General features: G+C 33.6%; 2 protein-coding genes and 1 long non-coding RNA gene across 3 annotated transcripts; 2 read left to right on the top strand and 1 right to left on the bottom strand.

Moving 5' to 3' along the window:
• Positions 1 to 529: 529 nt before the first annotated feature.
• LOC105332758 (uncharacterized) lies at positions 530 to 4,513 on the top strand. Its single transcript, XR_010710068.1, has 4 exons — positions 530 to 661; positions 3,096 to 3,164; positions 4,210 to 4,316; positions 4,439 to 4,513. It is a non-coding gene; the product is annotated as an uncharacterized lncRNA (long non-coding RNA).
• A 1,441-nt stretch (positions 4,514 to 5,954) lies between these two features.
• On the bottom strand, positions 5,955 to 8,080 carry LOC105332759 (prefoldin subunit 6). Its single transcript, XM_011435447.4, has 4 exons — positions 7,929 to 8,080; positions 7,596 to 7,666; positions 6,616 to 6,740; positions 5,955 to 6,491 (listed from the first exon to the last, which is right to left on the bottom strand). Exons 1-4 carry the CDS (start codon positions 7,987 to 7,989, stop codon positions 6,371 to 6,373), a joined length of 378 nt encoding a protein of 125 aa, XP_011433749.1. The 5' UTR covers positions 7,990 to 8,080; the 3' UTR covers positions 5,955 to 6,370.
• LOC105332760 (surfeit locus protein 1) lies at positions 8,035 to 20,461 on the top strand. Its single transcript, XM_011435448.4, has 8 exons — positions 8,035 to 8,159; positions 9,931 to 10,128; positions 12,625 to 12,758; positions 16,609 to 16,791; positions 17,027 to 17,147; positions 17,520 to 17,637; positions 19,680 to 19,761; positions 20,335 to 20,461. Exons 1-8 carry the CDS (start codon positions 8,127 to 8,129, stop codon positions 20,450 to 20,452), a joined length of 987 nt encoding a protein of 328 aa, XP_011433750.3. The 5' UTR covers positions 8,035 to 8,126; the 3' UTR covers positions 20,453 to 20,461.
• Positions 20,462 to 21,618: the final 1,157 nt, after the last annotated feature.

Raw genomic sequence — 21,618 nt, 5'->3', positions numbered from 1 at the left:
TAATTCAATCAAAATCAGTCACAAATTGACATTTTTCTTATCTTTTTTCGAATGGGAAATATAGAGCGACTCTTTGAACAAGAACGAACTTTTTGTCAATTATAAATACTGGGGAGATACGTCTTTGTTGAGAATATTTTGTTTGTTCAAGCAGTCGCTCAATGTTTCCTTAAAGAAAAACTGCTTCAAAACAAGCCGTTTTATGCAAAAAATGAGATAATGGCGGGAAAAGGTAAACTTTATGATGTCATATTTTAAATTGTGGGCACTAAAATCAAAATGAAAATTATGAGAAAACTTCAAATGTATATTTGTACAAATAAAATAAAGAATTACAGTAAAATGACAATGTTCATTTTAGGGGGCCATTTTAGGCTCAAACCGTATATAGTCCTTTATAACAAACTTTACTACAATTAGTAGTTTTGTTAATTCGAATGATGATATACCGCAAAACAAAAATGACAATTTTTTTGTACAGATACATAATTGATTAATAAAGAGGAACTAATTTCTTTTGTCTAAAGGTCGCGCTGCAATGTTTGATCATGTCATAAATGCTTTGCCTGAAGGTGTGTGTATTCAGTACAAATACGAGCCGCACGTAAGCTACCGTAACCATTTTCATTCAGCCATGTCGAAAGCTCTTGCTCTAGTTCTGGTAAGTCTGTTTTTGTTTTTTATTTACATAACCATGATAATGAATTTGATGTCAATTAATGATTTTGAAATATAAAATGCAATGAAGGGATTTTTTTTTTTAAGTTTTGATCGTTCTTGAAAAGCAATTGCATTTTGATCACTTGTACAATGTAGTTGTATTCTTTAAAATTAATCAATCCACATCTTTTAAATTTAACGTTTTATTGAATTGATGTTTTAACTGCTGAGGAAATCTCGTAAACATACACGTATATATAAGGGTTAGAATACATGTATCTACATCAAAACAGAGTTAATGAAAGCTGCTAAAAAAGTTTAAAATAAACCACAGTACAAAAATTGGAAGTAGTGGATGAACGGGGTAAAATGAAGTCTCGTTCAGTTAAGTTGAAAATTACATTATTTTAAGCTGCCAAAAAAGTTTAAAATAAACCACAGTACAAAAATTGGAAGTAGTGGATGAACGGGTTAAAATGAAGTCTCGTTCGGTTATGTTGAAAATTAAATTATTTTAATGATATGTGATTTCTTATTATATCGTGTTCTGTTACAGTATTACTTGCAATTGTGAAGTAGTGTAACCACAAAAAATGGTAAAACTGAGAAAATTGAAAATCTTGTGTACTTAGCATTTTATATTGGCCATGGTATGTACAATCAGGCTTAATGATTTGCCTTTATGCAAAGAAGATGGGAAAATTACGTTGGTAACTTTCAAAAACTTCGTTCCCTGTGATTTAGTATACTATCGTAGCATCGATTTCTAAAGCTTAGAAAAAGTTGAAACATGTCACGAACTGAAGAATGAGTAACCAAATAGCACCCGCTATTCATTTTTAGGACTTTATTGCCTATTACTTAATGAGTCTGGATGGTCAACAGATTACCTGGTAACCATTAGATCTTCTTAAATTGAAGGATATGATTTGTTTAGTAGGAAAAATTGTATGCATGTGAAGCCGTGCAGTACCCTCACATTATTATTATATTTTACTATATAATGTGGCAAAAATAAAAATGTCTTACCAAAACTGAAAATCAGTTCCTTACATTTTTATTTCATGCCATAATAATTATAATTGTATTCGCACACAATTATTAAAAGCTGGTCAAAATAAGAGTGTTAACCAAACATTATAATATCACACTAAAAGAAACCAACAAATATATCTCGCAAAGATTAATAATTTGATAAAGAATTTTTTTTTTATATGTACTTATATATAAGATCAGGTATTTTACCCTTTAATCTGGGTATTTTCTATCATGTACCTTATAGAGAGTTCTTTCTCTAAAGGAGATCAATACAGTCTAAAAATAGTCACGACCATTGAGTCCTCTCAATAGAGTATAGAACTGTACTCCATATTTTTGTCATGGTATCATAAAAGTATAATAAAACATGACCAGTTTCAATAAACAAAAGCTTTGAGTGATGACCTACTAGTCTATACATAAAAATATCATTTTGTAACGTGACATTTGAACTTTTCGGGGAAATAATAGAAGTCCAAACTCTCATGGAATATTTATTACAAAAACATTTTAATTTGTTAAAATAATCAAACATATCAATGTTAGAAATTCTTCTTATGTATTATCTCATTATGGTATAAAGCAGGAAATTTAGATTAGTGCCATTTTATTTCCCTATGTTCTTTGAATCGATGGTTAGCTTCAAATCTTAAATAAAATGATGTCTTGCAAACATTACCATTTAGCAATCTGCTTTGTTAGGACGATGACTTATCGATATTGAATTTTTATTTCATTCAAACATTTAATTTTACATGGCTTACAGTTAAGTTCTGTCTGGGTTATTGTATTTCCCCGTAACATCAATCATTGGTTTGTATTGATGCACCTAATGATGATACTTGGTTGTTTCTAACAAGCCATAATGGCAGAATAAATTGCATGTCATGGTATTATTTCATGTTGACAAGATCTGCTCGCAGAGGTACATGGTTTTATTGCCAGAAACTCCGTGTAACTGTAAAAATGCTGGTAATGATGGATTCTTGAACAACGACCAGCCTTTCATTGGTCTGTGTTCTAGAAAAGAAAACAAGTTTATTACACCATTGGTGTTTTCCCTGTTTGTCTAATGGATAGCGAGAGTATATATGTTCACTTATTTGTCGACACAGAATAACGATGTTAATATTCACATTCAGCTTAGGGAATGATGGGAGGGAGAAGGGTTCAAGGGATGGGCGGAGGAGGGGGTTCAAGGAGTTTAATTCAATTAAAAAATATGTATATATGTATATATGTATATATATACTGAGTATAGATAAGACCGTAAAGGTTAAATACCTGATACTTTTTATTATAAGAGCCTCATCTGGACATTGGTCTTTTGCTCGTAAAAATCTTATACTTTTTCTTATTTAGAAAGCAATAAATAAATATTCTCTTTGATTTCGCAGGTTTTGGTTGCTGTGACGTCTGCTTTTCATTTGCAGAGCGATCCCAACGTTATACGTCAAGTTTGTACTGTAAGTTTATAAAATATGGAATTCTAACATAGTTATATCCACAGGACGTTTAGAAAATGTAGTCAAATAGCGCAGGGTTTTCAATATATGCCAATATAAAGAAACAACTGTTTCTCTTTGATACTGTCATGAAGAACATTTGACTCGTGAATTTTATGTATGCGTAAAATTCATTATAAAAAGGTTAAGATGTTAATGTATTCAATGATTGAATTTTCGCGAGGTAAAAAAAAATTGAAAGTTCATATCGCATTACTATCAAGGGGAAATGTCTGCGTCCCTCAGCAGAACAATTATTGGGTTAATGATGATTTTTTTTTTACATGTAAATGTACTTTAAAATATAAACAGTATTGCCTACTTCTCTAAATCTTAGCTGCCTTCCACATTCCCTTAAGGTTGCTCGATCACTACACCTTGAAATAATTTTTTTCTTCAAATCAGCAGCAAATTACTTGATTATGATAGATAGCAAGATGGATAAGAAGTATATGTCAAAGAGGCAAAAATATTTGCAATTTTGAATGGAAAATTCTAATTTCAAAAATATAAAAAAAACTAATTCAAATGCTCCAGTCGAATTCGAACTCATAGTCTGCGGTTCACAAGCTTGATACCCTAACCACTGAGCTATGGTGATATACAACCAAATCAATTGATACAAGATGGCGATTTAGATATCAAAAGTAAATAGCAAAATACAAAAGATTTTTTATTCAGGAAAAAAATATCTAACTCGCCATCTTGTGACTATGGTGACGATTTTCTTAAGTGTAAGTCTAGGTGTTGTGGAGTACCTTAAATTATACTGAACAAACTGCATCGAAATGTTTCAATGGTCTTGTCTATTTTTAATCTATACTGTATACTAGTAGAACTATATGAAAAAAAGACATAAGAAAACATTCAATTTTTAGTAATAATATACATGTATTGTTTTTGTGTTTACAAAACAATAGTTTATAGCCAAACAAATCATTTAAGATTGATCTGATGGGTACCTTGGTGACCATCCAGCCTCTTAATTGTTATCTATTTCCTACAGTACGAATGGCGATACTTTTGCCAGAGGCAGGGAATGACTTGTAGAGCTTTCCAGCAGTTTGACGCTAGCATTCCCAGACCTCGATGCGAATATCCCTGGCAAAGAAGGTAAACAACAAGACAAGCATGATCTTCACATCGTGTGTGAATTTATGTCACATCAGTTTTCAGCCGTTTGATTTCTAAAAAATTTTGCTCAACGAAATTTCATTTCTTTTTCCTTATGACAGAGGCGGATGGTGAAGCAGACGATAAATGTGGTGGAGTTGTACAAATTAAATTAATAATAAATTTTTTTTTTATAATGTGGGTCTCCGTTTTTCATTAAAGTTCTTTGTTTGGGATACCTGTCGATCATCGTAATTTAAGCATTGACAAGAGTTGGATTAATTGTGCTGTCATTTACTAGCTAGTAATTGCATCAGCTCACACAACATTTCTTTTAAATTTGAATAAGCCTAAAAGTATATAAATCTAGTTGGGGTTTTTTTACAATCATGATTTTAGAAATTTGTAAAAAATGATGTTGAATATGGACCATAACTACTCCGGTATATGCTTAATTCTCTCTCTCTCTCTCTTAATTAACAAGAGGCCCATGGACCACATCACTCACTTGAGCAACAATATCCAAAATAAAATCAGCTTTATGGTTTCAAAAACAAAATGTTTGCACGGTATGGTAAAAGGTTATATATCCTGCATAAAAATATTTTCAGTTTTTATCTCCAATTATTCTTATGTTAAACATCGAGCCCCTTTTTTAACAAGATGATTTCATGTTCTTATCACATATTAAGCTATTAAAGTTCTCAAGATCTTAAGCATTTGTTCATATATATAAAACAACATTAAACTTTGAACCCCCTTGTTAAAGAATTGTCCATGGGCCACAGTCTGAGAATCAATAATATGTCAAGATTGTTGCATAAAAGTAATACCTTATATTATTATATTGTATAACATTTGAGTTTTTGAGAATGATATAAAAATAAATGTTTTCTTATGTAAATTTTATCCCCAATTTGGCACCCTCTGACCCCTAAAGATAATTATTTTCACAAACTTAATCTACATGTCTATCTAGGGAGGCTTTCACTAAAGTTTCAACTTTTCTAGGCAAAAGGTTTTTTTTTTTAAATCGTGATTTGAACAATCTTAAATCTTCCTAACCTGGGAATGCTTCCTCAAAAGTTTCAGATTTTAAGCCAATTGGTTTTTGAGAAAAAGATATTTCTTTATATACTTATGTAAAAGTTTAACCAATCTCTCATTGTGGCCCAACCCTACCCCTGGGGATAATAACTGAACATACCCGTACTTGAACTTTATACACTAGCTCATGATGCTTTCAAACATGTGACCAATTGTTTTTTTAAAGACTCTATGGCTCAAGTGAGCTTAAAAAAAAATTGTATATTTCTTTAACGGTCTCATTTAACTCATCTTCGCTAGCCAAGGGTTCTGTTCCCCCATGATTGGAAGCGGAATGAATGAAAACCCTTCACCAACCAAGGGTTTTCTCTTGCTGATCAAAATCCCTAGGCAACCAAAGATGTCATTAACTTAACTCAAAACTTGGGTCTGATTTTTAAATGAAAATGTGATTAATAAATAAACATGAATCTTTGCAAAATATGTTATCACCAGTAAGGGAAATATATAAGTACAAGGTTCCCTTTTTGTTCATAAAACAACAGTTTTTAAATTCTGTTGTTGCCCATTAAGAAATCATTGAAAAACATATAATTTTTCTGCTAGTTTAATTTACATACAAATAAAGCGTTCTCATAAATTGTTTCATTATCAAAATTCAAATAAGGCATAGGAGATTTTGTTGGTAATGTTGATTAACAAGTTTAAATTGACATGTTCTAAATACAGTTCAGAAAAATATGGGTATAATAATTTCAATTTGTATTTTATTTCTATCCCGCGTAAGAACAGTATACATAGCATTTAGCAACATCATATATCTTTGTTCATTCCACATGATAAAAGAGTAAGTTCATGAAAAAATGGAAACTGCCATTGCATATCATACATGTAACCAAAGTATAATAGACATGGAAAACAGAACAAAAGTCTGTTTATATCACATGACAATGACCAATGACTGGCAGTCTTTAAGGGTTTAATTGATTAACTATGTTAAAATAGAACTAGGAGCGGGCTGCAGCTTTGACCTGTTGCTGTTGTAACTGCTGCTGAAGTTTGGACAGCGCCTCACGCTGACTCTCCTGTTTCTTCTCCAAATCCTTAATTGCACCTTCATGTCTTTTTCTGGAATCATAGATAAATGAAATGAGTGCCTGCATCTTACCATCATAATATACATTCATACAAGCAAATTACTAGATTACAACATTTATTATTAGGTACAACATGAATTTATCGACAAACTTACATTTCTCCATTAATGTAATCTATTCTTTTTTGCACGTTCTGTTTGGCTTCTGTCACATCCTGCTTCACCAAGACTGGGCCAATCATTTTAAATACATTGGCACCATCTTCCACTCGATCAAGCTCCTAAATGAACAATTTCTATAATTTGATTTATCAGACTTACACTTTTAGTGGGTTTTTTTCATCAATTCATTTCTAATTAGAGCTTTAATAATAAAATCTTAAGATCTTTGAGGGGAAAGATCACTTGGGTTACTGGCGTTTTGCCCCAAAGCCAAAGCACCCCATGCATGAGTGCCCCATATTTTTTATGGAGCACTTAAATTATGTTTCCTGAGCGCCCCAAAGATCTTTCACGGGCGCTCCACGTATCTTTCATGAGTACCCCAAATTAAAAAATTGTCAATAGATTAAATCTTGCATAATTTTCACGAGTGCCCCAAATTTAGATTGTTCGACATTCGACAAAACACTTACATTGGCATAATTTAACTAGCACTGGAAAGTCCCCAAGATATTGATACATTATTTCTTAAGATAATGGATTTTTTATTAGGGGCGCTCTTACCTGAAAAAAAAAATTATTAATGAATAAACCAACATTCCAGGCGCTCTTGAAACCTACTTGGGGCACTTGTGAAACGTAATTACAGCGATCTAAACAAATTTGGGGCACTCATGCCTGGGGCGTAATGGTTTTGGGGCAAAGTGACCAGCACCCAATCATTTTTAAGATAGAGAAATGTGATATTCAGACTGGCTTGAATACCAGCACCAGATGGCTCAGTTGGAGAAGAACCTAACTAGAGATTTAGAGGGCCCAATTTTAAGTCCGGGTCACGTCCATCATTATTACACATTTAATCTATTTTAATGTGGATATACCATATATTTAACAAAATAAATATAAAATTTCGAGAAAAAATTAAGCGTTTTATGCAATATTTCCCATAATATTGTCCACTGTAAATACCTTACCTCTTTCACCAAAGAATTTTCATTCAACTGAGCATCAAGCTGTTGCCTAAGGTTCACATGTTTTTGATAATCTGTAAGATAAAAAAGTAAACAGTAATTCTTTAACAGACTATAAAATAAGAGTTCAGTACATAACCATAATGAAAAAAAATATGATAAAGCCTGTAAAAATAGTCGAGAAAATTCGAACAAACACTCGTGGTTTTCACTTAACTACAACAAATTACACGGATGTTCTAAAAGTAGATCAGTCAGATCAAGTACAATAATTACAAACTTTAAGTCATTGATTTAGTTATAAGTAAACATCATTTGAATGCTTCATTCCAATACCTTTTTGAACAGCTTGAAACTTTTCCACTTCTGTTTGTAGTTTTTTCTGAAGCTCCGCCATCTTGTCGATAAACAAACTACTATCTAACGGCGTTTATGATTGGGTTTCTCTCAAGTGCTTGGCCATTCAGAGGTCTTGAAAAAACTTTTTGTGCGACGACCACTAAAGCTATTTCTAATTTAGAAGAGTTCCTCAAAATGTCAAGTCGTGTGATATCAAGGATTATTAATGTAAGGCATTTTAAATGGTTTAAAAAATCACAGTATTTAAAATTTAGATTATAACCATGATAACTATAGCAATATGCAAGTAAATGAAGTAATTAAAGAACGTATACAGTGGGGAGAGCCGGAGTGGTTAAATAACACCAGAGACATAAATAACATAAATGACTGGAGTACATTCATGGAATGTCAGACACCTCGGCCCAACGACACCTCGGCCCCAGGACACCTCGGCCCCAGGACTCCTCGGCCAAGGCGGGTCGGCCCAAATTTTGAGACACCCCGGCCCAAGCAAAAGACATCTCGGCTCAAGCAGAATTAAAATAAAATATCAATGATTTTCATGTTTTATTGTTTTATTTATATTTTATTGAATATAAATTATCTGATATATAAAATTTTTAATTAAAAAAATATTTGTGTTAGCTAGCTGTATATTTCCAATCTTCCCCCCGCGCACATGGGCACACGACACACCTGTTGGGTATATCTTGTATATTATGTGTTAGTTAGCTGTATATTTCCAATCTCCCCCCCCCCCCCCCCGCCCACATGGGCACACGACACACCTGTTGAATAGATCTTGTATATTCTGTGTTAGTAAGCTGTATATTTCCAATCTTGCCAGTTAATGTTCCATGGTCTTATACGCAAATGAATAAAAACATGTCTAGACAAACAAAGCAGCAATATTCTCACCCTGTTTATTAAACTTAAATCATGAATTATTCAGTTTTTTACTTTGTTTAAGAATGTGATAAACTTAACAAAAATGATCCAAGGTTAAGAAAAAAGGATTGTGTTTACTGTTTATAAATTCTGCTTTTCATTTAAAAAAAAAATAATTGACATGTCATAATTTAAACAAATATTGCAATAATTTAATTAAATTTTGGGACACGTAATAATAATATAATACATTGTCAGTTAAGGAACAAAGTAAGTATGTTAGTGTATTAGAAAAATACGTATTGTAAGATACTGGATGAAACGTTTATCATAAAAAAAATTGTATTGAATTAATTATGTCTTTATGAGTACAAGAACATACGTTCGACTGTCTATCAAATATTTTAAGAATCATTGTTTCTTTGGGCCGAGGTGTCTTGTACATATTTTTAAATAAAAATTTCTGTGGGCCGAGGTGTCTTGTACATGGGCCGAGGTGTCAATAGTTTTGGGCCAATCTGTCTGGGCCGAGGTGTCAACCGCGCTGGGCCGAGGTGTCGTTGGGCCGAGATGTCCGTCTACCCATTCATGTATAATTGTATATGTAACTTAATTACCAGTACTACAGTTTGGTAGAATCATGAAGGGGGAGAGATTATGACAGCTAGGAAAATTGATGCATAAATGCCAAAGTTATGGATGCAAACAATTTCAATTTCAATTTCTTTATTTACCAATTAAGGGCCCTCAATGGGCAACATGAAGATTGTATACATACAACATCCAATGTACATAAAACATTCAATAAACATACAATAAACATACATGTATACAAGAGGGAAAAAGTTGGATGATTGAAAGAGCTAGGACAGATATGAACATTTAATTAGTATATATATATGTATGTTTCTATACACTCAATACAGTGTCTTCTGTATAGTAATATGTTAAACACCATGCATAAATATGTCAAGCATGTCGGATATATATTTTGCTTGGGGTTTGCCTATGCTCATGAGTAGTGGTCTTCAGAATAGCATGTATCTGTATTCATTCTTTTTGTTAAAAAGTTTTGATTTACCATTTAAACTGACATCTTTTATGATAGGACATTTTGCTTCATAAGTGTGACTGTGGAAGGACTATTGGATTAAGGAAAGGATACTTGGTAAAATATCTGAAAGAAGTGAATAATGGATTGAAAATACCTTACAGACATTATGCAAAAGGAATTAATCTGAAAAATGCACCAAGAACGAAACCTTTGGTTAGGTCAAGAACTATGGTTTTAAATACCTTTTACACTGTGAGTATCAATCATTCAAATGCATACATAAATGAAGCATGATCAAAAAGTTAATAGTTAAAGGCATACAAAACTCTATTCTATGTAAGAGGATTCAACATAAATATTTTAATAACAATTTAATTAAAATTAGACTTGTAATTCCGCTCCTCTACGATACGCTATACAAGCTTTTATAGCGTATCGTAGAGGAGCGGAATTACAAGTCTAACTTTAATTAGATTGTTTTAATAATTAAATAATTTTTATAATTTGAGAACAATTTCCAAATAACACAGATTGTTAAACTAAAATATATAAGAAATATGCTTTTTAGGTCACCTGAGTCACTCAGGTGACCTATTGCAATTGGTCTTCGTCCGTCGTCGTGCGTTGTGCGTCGTGCGTTAACAATTTTACATTTTTAACTTCTTCTTGAAAACTACCAGGCCAATCGTTACCATTTTTGGTGTGAAGCATCTCTATGGTAAGAAGAATCTAAATTGTGAAATTTATGGCTCTACCACCCCTGGGGGCCAAATATGCAAAAAAAAGCCAAATTTTCAAAAATCTTCTTCTCTACTTCCACACATGTGAGGAAAAAACTGAATGCATGGTTATGATGTCCATGAGGCCCTCTACCAAAATTGTGAAATTTATGGCCCCTCGGTCAGGGGTTCTGGCTCTAGGGTGGGGCCAATATTGCCATATAGTAAAAATGTATTAAATCTTAGAAAATCTTCTTCTCTACTACCATATATATTTGTTAAAAACTAAATGCATGATTATGATGTCCATGAAGCCCTCTTCCTAAATTGTGAAATTCATGACCCCTGGGTCAGGGATTCGGGCTCTAGGGAGGGGCCAATATGGCCAAATAGTAAAAATGTATTAAATCTTAGAAAATCTTCTTCTCTACTATCATATATATTTGTTAAAATCTAAATGCATGATAATGATATCCATGAAGCCCTCATCCTAAATTGTGAAATTCATGACCCCTGGGTCAGGGGTTCAGGCTCTAGGGTGGAGCCAATATGGCCAAATAGTAAAAATGTATTAAATCTTAGAAAATCTTCTTCTCTACTATCATATATATTTGTTAAAATCTAAATGCATGATAATGATGTCCATGAAGCCCTCATCCTAAATTGTGAAATTTATGGCCCCTGGGTCAGGGGTTCAGGCTCTAGGGTGGGGCCGATATGGCCAAATAGTAAAAATGTATTAAATCTTAGAAAATCTTCTTCTCTACTCCCATATATATTTGTTAAATTTAATTAAATGCATGATTATGATGTCCATGAGGCTCTCTACTAAAATTGTGAAATTCATGACCCCTGGGTAAGGTGTTCATGCTCTGGGGTGGGGCCAATATGGCCATATAGTAAAAATGATTTAAATCTTAAAAAATCTTCTTCTCTACTCCCACACATGTGGGCAAAAAACTGAATACATGGTTATGATATCCACAATCTCCTTTACCTAAATTGTGAAATTCATGGCCCCTGGGTCAGGGGTTCAGGACATGAGGGGGGGGGGGCAATCTGGCAATAAAGTGTTAATGCATATAATGTTTAAAAATCTTCTTCTCTATTCTCACACATCTGTATAAAAAAAAGGACTAATAATTATGTTTACCAGGAAGTCCTCTACTGAAATTTTAATTTTCATGTCCCCTGGGGTATGGGTTTTGACTCTAGGGCAGGGCCAAAATGGATGTATATATAGATGTTAATGCATATAACGTTAAAAAATTATCTTCTTTACTCCCACACATCTGAAAGGAAAACTGAATTCATGATTTTGTAGACCAGATCTTTTAGTTTAGTTTAGTTTCACAGTTCTTTTTGAAATGTGGTCGTCATTACAAGTTTATGATTTTTCTACTCCAGTATGAAACCTAATTAATTAGATGCATAGACTCCATGACAAGTTTGTGTATGGGATATATGCTACTCAGGTGACCGTTAAGGCCAATTGGCCTCTTGTTAGATAATATTTTACAATTTGGTATTTATATATGCTGCAACATATCAGAGAGTTCTTTGATAAACGTGCCCTCCTTTAAATAGATATTTTCTATATATAGCACATGAAGACGTTCACGAATCCATTCCTAAAAAAAATATTTCAACCAATATGTTTGGCCTTAAAATATTATCTATTAAAAGTTATCGTAAATTTTATCCCAGAATAGGATTTCCTTAATATTCATTCAATTTATATATAATTATATTGTACATGAATAAAAAAGGATGATATTGTGTTCTTTTGTGCTGTATTTAAACCTTTTATTGACTATAATCATTGATTAGATAATTTGTAAGTTTGAATAGTACAGGACCCTACATTTAGATAGATTTGATTATATTGTTTTTCTTGTCATCATAAAAATCAAAGATAACATACCAGTAATATCTTTATACATTATGGCTTTTTGGTTAACAAGTACATTAAAAATATTTGCACAAGTATGGTATGTTTGTTCTGTTCTTTAACTGGATTTTTTTTCAGACACTACCTATCTTGATAGTGGCCTTTGTTTGTGTTGAATATAAAAGAAGACTGAAGTCACAAGCTGTTCAAGACAGAGTTAGGTTACAAAAAGAAGAGAAACCTATTCCTCTGCCTACCTTGATGTCAAAATTGTAGGTGCTTTTGTAGTTAAGACACACAGTTAACAAACGAAATGGTTTATCCTTCTTCCAAAATTTTTATAATTATACTCTCTATTATGTAAATTATTCTCCCAAATTTCAGTATTTTAAATTAAAATCTAAACATCATAAACAATATAAACAGGTGTCCAGGTAGCGTAGTGGACAATGCACTCGCTTTTCACCGCTGCGACCCGAGTTCGATCCCGTGATCGACAGAGGTAGTATGTGATAGGGTATGGCGGTCGCCCGCTTGGACACGTGGGTTCTCTCCGGGTACTCCGGCTTCTTCCCACACCAATGACCCCCTCGCGCTAACATCCGTGCCAACGAGAGATATTAATATAAGTTGTAGAACTTGTTTATCAATCGTTGTAAAATAAATAAAGTTCAGTTCAGTTCAGTTTTAATATGAGCTCACATTGAATAAAAAAAGAAACTAGTTTTACTGACATGTGAACAATGATTATTGTATACAGTAAAGCTCGTTTAGTACAAACACAGATATAGCGAATTCTCGGATATAGTGAAGTTTTTAGCTCACCTGAGCCAAAGGCTCAAGTGAGCTTTTCTGATCACAATTTGTCCGTTGTCTGTCGTCGTCGTCGTCGTTGTTAACTTTTCACATTTTCATCTTCTTCTCAAGAACCACTGGGCAGATTTCAACCAAATTTGGCACAAAGCACCACTAGATGAAGGGGATTCAAGTTTGTTCAAATGAAGGGCCACGCCCTCTTTAAATGGGAGATAATTGAGAATTATTGAAAATTTGTTGGTATTTTTCAAAAATCTTCTTCTCAAAAACTATTCGGCCTGAAAAGCTAAAACTTGTGTGGAGGCATCCTCAGATAGTCTAGATTCAAGTTTGTTCAAATCATGGTCCCCGAGGATAGGGAGGGGCCACAATGGGGGGATCAAGTTTTACAAAGGAATATATAGAGAAAATCTTTAAAAATCTTCTTCTCAAAAACTATTGGGCCAGAAAAGCTCAAATTATAATGGGAGCATCCACAGGTAGTGTAGATTCAAATTTGTTCAAATCATGGTCCCCGGGGTAGGGTGGGGCCACAATTGGGGGATCAAGTTTTACATAGGAATATATAGAGAAAATCTTTAAAAAACTTCTCAAAAACTATTGGGCCAGAAAAGCTCAAATTATAATGGGAGCATCCACAGGTAGTGTAGATTCAAATTTGTTCAAATCATGGTCCCCGGGGGTAGGGTGGGGCCACAATTGGGGGATCAAGTTTTACATAGGAATATAAAGAGAAAATCTTAAAAAATCTTCTTCCCAAAAACTATTAGGCCAGAAAAGCTCAAATTATAATGGAATCATCTTCTGGTAGTGTAGATTCAAGCTCGTCAAATCATGGTCCCCGGGGGTAGGGTGGGGCCAAAATGGGGGATCAAGTTTTACATAGGAATATATATTAAAAATCTTCTTGTCAAAAACTGTTAGGCCAGGAAAGCTAAAATTTGAATGGAAGCATCCTCCGGTAGTGTAGATTCAAGTTTGTTCAAATCATGGTCCCTGGGGGTAGGGTGGGGCCACAATTGGGGGATCAAGTTTTACATAGGAATATATAGAGAAAATCTTTAAAAATCTTCTCAAAAACTATTTGACCAAGAAAGCTCAAATTGGCTGGTAACCATCCTCAGATAATGTAGATTCAAGTTTGTTCAAATCATGGTCCCTGGAGGTAGGGCGGGGCCGCAATGGGGGATACAATTTTATATAGAGAGAAAATCTTTAAAAATCTTCTTGTCAAAAACTATTAGGCCAGAAAAGCTCAATTTGAATTGGAAGCATCCTCAGGTAGTCTAGATTCAAGTTTGTTTAAATCATAGTCCCCGGGGTAGGGTGGGGCCACAATGGGGGATCAAGTTTTACATAGGAATATATAGAGATAATCTTCTTCTCAAAAACTATTAGGCCAGGAATGCTCAAATTTGAGTCATCAGATAGTGTAGATTCAAGTTTGTTCAAATCATGGTCCCCGAGGATAGGGAGGGGCCACAATTGGGGGATCATGTTTTGCATAGGAATATATAGAGAAAATCTTTAAAAATCTTCTTCTCAATAACTGTTTGACCAAGAAAGCTCAAATTGGTGGGTAACCATCCTCAGATAATGTAGATTCAAGTTTGTTCAAATCATGGTCCCTGGGGGTAGGGCGGGGCCACAATTGGGGATACATTTTATACATAAAGAAAATCTGTAAAAAATCTTCTTTTTAAAACTATTAGGCCAGGAAAGCCCAAATCTGAGTCGAAGCATTTCCAAATCGTATAGATTCAAGTTTGTTAAAATAATAGTCCAGTGGTATGGTGAGGCCACAGGGGGGGGGGGGATGAATTTTTACATAGGAATATATAGAGAAAATCTTTAAAAACCTTCTTTTTAAAGACCATTTGGCCAGAAAAGCTTTAACTTGTGTAGAGGCATCCTTGGGTAGTGTAAATTCAAAATCACAGTCCCTAGTGGTAGGGCGGGGCCGTGATGGCGGTTTGAATTTTTACATAGGAATATAAAGAGAAAATCTTTAAAAATATTCTGGGAAAATTTTTTGGTCCAAAACTCAGTACTTAGTGTGAAAGCACAGGTTATGCATATATAAGTTTGATGAAACCATGATACCCTAGAGAAAAGTGGGGCCACAAAATGGGAGGGGGGGGGGTATATAGGAATAGAGAAAAATCTTCTTACAGGTACAACAACAAAAGGGGCTTGGTATTTACCAAAAGAAAGAGGTGGATAAAAATTGGCAGATTTTCAATTTTTTTTATCAAGATCTACTGTACTTAGTTGTCAAGATATTTTGATACTGTAATGCTAATTTGATCAGAATTAAGGCAATTGTTGCTCAGGTGAGCGATGTGGCCCCTGGGCCTCTTGTTTGAGTCCCCGGTAAAAATCTCAACAAACCTTTGCAAAATTTTTCGGTCATAACGAATTTGGATATAAGGAATTTTCCCGTAGAAGTTAATAATAACAAAATTTAACACTTTTATAGCGAATTTCTTTCAGTTTAATAAAGTTTGCACTACTATTTAACATAATACTTTGAATAAATTTAATTTCATATAAATTTTTCGACTCACAATCCGATCATTACAGGTTTCAAAGAAATATATTTTTATTCTAAGCCTCAATTAGTAAAAATTTTAGTCTGGTGAAAGAAAACATATATATAGTGAATTCGCTACAGCTATTATTACGAATTCGTTACATGGATATAACGAATTACAGATATAACGAAGAAAATCAATTGGTCCCTAGGACTTCTCTATAACCGAGTTTTACTGTACTAGTATAGCAGGAAATTAATTTGCTGGGTAAGCTTTCGCTATGTGCAGTCATGTAAACAAAAGCTACACATATTACTGTATACATTGTTTGATTTTTATTTCATAACTTTTAATATGAGTTTATATTATATGCTGCAATAATGGAGCCTTCTCCAATTTTTGTTGTCTGACGTTTTCTAATCCCCCCCCCCCAAAAAAAAAAAAAAAAACGAAAAATGGACAGCATTATCACAGCAACAACTTTGTTAGCTTCCAGAGAAAACATGTTTTTTGCGTAGGTAATTATATTCAAATCTCTACAGACCATTTATTTGGTATATGTATATCTATGTATGAATTACCATATATAAGAAATGCATATGTTTACCAAGGTATTACACACTCTAGTATTTGCAAAACTGTTCTTGAAATATTTTTTATGGTTAAATCTCTTTGTACTGTTGTATCATTAAGTAGATCAGGTATGATTCTTTCAGAATAAATACATTTGCATGCATACAGGTTTTCATTTATGATATTAATATGTTCACAGAAAAAATGAAGCAGACTTAAAAGATTTGGAATTTACCAGAGTGGAGCTGGAGGGAGAGTTTGACCATGACCGTGAAGTAGTGATAGGGTACAGGGCTAACCAACAGCCCCACCTAACACCTAAAGGAAGTAGATGGCAGAAAGGAGTCTACATTGTCACACCATTTAAACTGAAGGAAACTGGGTAAGATTGTCAAGGCATGTAATTGAATTCGTAGCTAGGGCCCCTAACCGTTGGGGTGGGGGTGGGGGGTATGCCATTGGTGTTTGCTCATGCTTTTCCAATGTATACATGTACCCTCATCACTGGCTTTTGGTTGAAGTTATAGGAGCATGTCCCATGTTTAATTTTTCATAGATAATTTCGTTTTGCTATAAATGATTGTCATTTGATTAATTTTTTTTCTTCTGCTGTACAGGGATACAGTCCTGGTGAACCGTGGGTGGGTGCCCTTACAACTGGCGGACCCCAAGGCGAGAGTGGGAGGTCAGGTAACAGGGACTCTGAAAATCTTGGGTCTGCTGAGAAGCACAGAAAAGGTCAGCTATTTTTATTGTTTTCACAATATATATAAGATAAACGATTTTCATAAAATGGTTTTGTATGCAATAGTTCTTTGTCATGACAAGGCTTGTAAGCCTTTAAGCTCACATCAACAATGAAGATATGCATTGACACTGGTGTCGGCATTCTACTAGGTTAAAGTTTTTCTTCACCCTCTTACATGTATATATAAAGCAGAAATAATTCATAGATACATGTAATATCTATTTATTTGTCTTCTGCATGAGAGAAAATGCATTGATTCAATAATCAATATGGACAAGATAAGCTTTGTAATCAATGCTTCTCTTGTGAATGCATTCTAAATATTTACTCTCCGACACTTATATCTGTCTTCTTTTTTTCAGAAAAATCCTTTTGATTTCCGACCAAGTCAAGATTCTTTTAATGAAAAGTTTTTCAGCTATTTGAATGTAGACGATATTGCAAAATATCTTGGAACAAAGTGTGTTTTCGTTGATGCAGGTATATATTCAGGATTTAGTTTTCTCTAAAAAAAAAAAAGAAGTAATCCGTTCTCAGCAAATGCATACATAATTTTTATACTGTTTTACCCTTGTGTGTCTGTCTGTCTGTCTGTCCGTCCGTCTGTCCATCCGTAACAAAAATTTCTGTCTCATTTATCTAGGCAACTATTTATCGCAGATGCTTGAAATTTTAACACAGTGTTTGTTAAGGCATGCCATATTGTGGGATATATTTTTGTATCAATCAGACGTCAACTTCCTGTTAAATGACGACTTTGCTTATTTTTTAACCAAAATTTTGAAACAAATTTTCGTCAAAGATTTCTCAGCAACTGTTTATCGCAGATGCTTGAAATTTTAACACAGTGTTTGTTAAGGCATGCCATATTGTGGGATATATTTTTGTATCAATCAGACGTCAACTTCCTGTTAAATGACGACTTTGCTTATTTTTTAACCAAAATTTTGAAACAAATTTTCGTCAAAGATTTCTCAGCAACTGTTTATCGCAGATGCTTGAAATTTTTACACAGTATTTGTATAGGCATGCCATATCGTGGGATATATTTTTGTACCAATCAGACGTCAACTTCCTGTTAAATGACGACTTTGTTTATTTTTAGCAAAACTTTTCAAACAAATTTCTGTCAAAGAATTCTCAGCAACTGTTTATCGCAGATGCTTGAAATTTTTACACAGTATTTGTATAGGCATGCCATATCGTGGGATGTATTTTTGTACCAATCAGACGTCAACTTCCTGTTAAATGACGACTTTGTTTATTTTTTGCCAAAATTTTCAAACAAATTTCCGTCAAAGACTTCTCAGCAACTATTTATCGCAGATGCTTGAAATTTTAACACACTATTTGTTTAGGCATGCCATATTGTGGGATATATTTTTGTATCAATCAGACGTCAACTTCCTGTTAAATGACGACTTTGCTTATTTTTTAACCAAAATTTTCAAAGAAATTTTCGTCAAAGATTTCTCAGCAACTATTTATTGCAGATGCTTGAAATTTTTACACAGTATTTGTATAGGCATGCCATATTGTGGGATATATTTTTGTACCAATCAGACATCAACTTCCTGTTAAATGACGACTTTGTTTATTTTTTGCCAAAATTTTCAAACAAATTTCCGTCAAAGAATTCTCAGCAACTATTTATTGCAGATGCTTGAAATTTTAACACACTATTTGTTTAGGCATGCCATATTGTGGGATATATTTTTGTATCAATCAGACGTCAACTTCCTGTTAAATGACGACTTTGCTTATTTTTGAACCAAAATTTTCAAAGAAATTTTTGTCAAAGATTTCTCAGCAACTATTTATCGCAGATGCTTGAAATTTTTACACAGTATTTGTATAGGCATGCCATATTGTGGGATATATTTTTTTATCAATCGGACGTCAACTTCCTGTTAAATAATGACTTTGTTTATTTTTTGCCAAAATTTTCAAACAAATTTCCGTCTAAGATTTCTCAGCAGCTTTTTATCGGAGATGCTTGAAATTTTTACACAGTGTTTGTTAAGGCATGCCATATTGTGGGATATATTTTTGTACCAATCGGACGTCATCTTCCTGTTAAATGAGTACTTTGTTTATTTTAGCCAAAATTTTCAAACAAATTTTCGTCAAAGATTTCTCAGCAGCTATTTATCGCAGATGCTTGAAATTTTAACACACTATTTGTTTAGGCATGCCATATTGTGGGATATATTTTTTTGTACCAATCAGACGTCATCTTCCTGTTAAATGAGTACTTTGTTTATTTTAGCCAAAATTTTCAAACAAACTTCCGTCAAAGATTTCTCAGCAGCTATTTATCGCAGATGCTTGAAATTTTAACACACTATTTGTTTAGGCATGCCATATTGTGGGGTATATTTCTGTACCAATCGGATGCCAGCTTTCTGTTAAATGTCGACTTGTTGCTTATTTTGCATATTCACATCAGAGCGGGGGTATCACTAGTGAGCATTAGCTCACAGATATCTTGTTATTATTGGTTTAATTTGTTCTTTCTCTAGTGAGTTCTTTCCCAGATGGCCCTATTGGTGGACAAACTAAAATAGCATATTCCCACTCAAGACGGGATGAAATTTTGATGCTGTAAGTGTGGGGAATTCTTTAACCAGTTGTTTTTAGAAAAATCACATATGCTATGTTTGCATGAAAATGTTTAGAATAGCTTGTTGAATTTTGTTGCTTGGTCATGTGGAAGAAATTACAGAAAGGCTTAGTATTTTGAAACAATATACACAACTTGTAAGATTAATGTATCATAAGTGATTTAGTTAACTGCATTTTTAATTTCCAAGCAATGAGAGTCCTACTTTCATTGAGACATTGCACAGGCAAATGAAGGTTCAATGAATATGCACATACATGTACATAGTCCATTTGACTGTTAGACTTGGGCCAATGATAATTAATTCACCTACAAGCACTGAATTTTTTTAAAGTTGTTCAAAATTGAAGCAAGTTTCAAAATTTCTATGTATGGTACCGGCATTAGAAGCAGTTATCAAAAAAGATTGTTTTATAGTTGTATGTGTATTTACTAGTACTATACATGTACATGTATATAGTGGTACATATTGTACGTATTCTTTTCTACTTGTCGGTTAAGCTCTAGATATGAATTAAGTCACATTTTTTAATTTGGTTTCCTTTTATTTTCAGTATGTTGATTCTTGGATCAATAGCACTATTTTGGTTCACAAAAATACACCCCCAGAGAGCAGCTGCAAGATATGCTAAAATGTATTTTTCCAGTAAACATCAAGCCAATAAAATGTGACCAAAAATGTATCTGTATTTGCTTTGAATTAATGAAGTAACATTGATGGGTAAGGCAGACTGAACACAATATATACTAATCTTGAGTTGACACTGGACTGCGTATATTCGTCTTTAAGTCATCTTAAGTTACGAGTTTCAATCTGCATAAATTGCAACCAATTTTTTTGAATAGGAAAGATTATAAAGCTCAATGAGACGAGGCATCACCTTTATTAAATCACTTTTATCATATTACTGGTAAATTTCACACTGTATTGTATGATACAATCTCTATCAAAATACTTCTATATAATATAATATTGTATCATATAATACAATATTGTGTCATATGATATAATATATAATTTTATATAATACATGTATTATCGAATATCAATCTTCAAATTAAAGTTTCATGAACCGTGTAAATTGGTTAGGACCATCTTTCTCAACATTCAAGCCTGCATGCATTAACCTCCTCCGGCATCTGAAACATGGCTCAGATTCAGCAAGCCTACCAGTTCATCAGTATCACATAATGCTTCATTTTTCCAAATTTAGTAAATATTAATTAAACTAATAGCTAAAATGTGTTTATCCAAGGGCACCTGCTCCAAAAACTTTTACCAGCTTCAAAAACCTTAAAACCTCATCTGGCATTCCAACTATGGCTCAGATTAAGCAATCAAGCCTGTCAAGTGCAAAGAATCATAAAACGTATTATTGCCTAATCAAGGGGATTTTGTTGTTCTATTACAGATGAATATTTGCATCTATTTTGTTTGTGTATACAGTTTTGCTTAACTATTGAAACCGATCTATTGAACTGCCGGTCTATTGGACCGCCGGTCAAGAGACTTCGATCTATTGGGCCGCCGGTCAGTAGAACACACAGTGATGTTCCCTGCACCTCGGGGAAAATATTCTGGTCTACTGACTGCTCAAACATTAAATAATTGTATATTATCCATACAAGTTTGTAGATGATAGGACCAGTAACTTAATAGAAATGGCCATCAAAGAGCACCTGCTCCAAAAAGTTTAACCTCATTCAGCATCCGAAACCCATGGCTCGGATTCAGCCTTCAAGACTGTCAAGTGCATAAGTATCATAACACACACCATCTGCAAGTTTAGTGAAGTTAGGAACAGTAGAAAGTAAGATATAGTCATCAAAGGGCATCT

Source organism: Magallana gigas, chromosome 2, assembly GCF_963853765.1.
Source record: "Magallana gigas chromosome 2, xbMagGiga1.1, whole genome shotgun sequence".
Taxonomy (NCBI): domain Eukaryota; kingdom Metazoa; phylum Mollusca; class Bivalvia; order Ostreida; family Ostreidae; genus Magallana; species Magallana gigas.
This window is presented reverse-complemented; position numbering and strand designations above follow the sequence as displayed.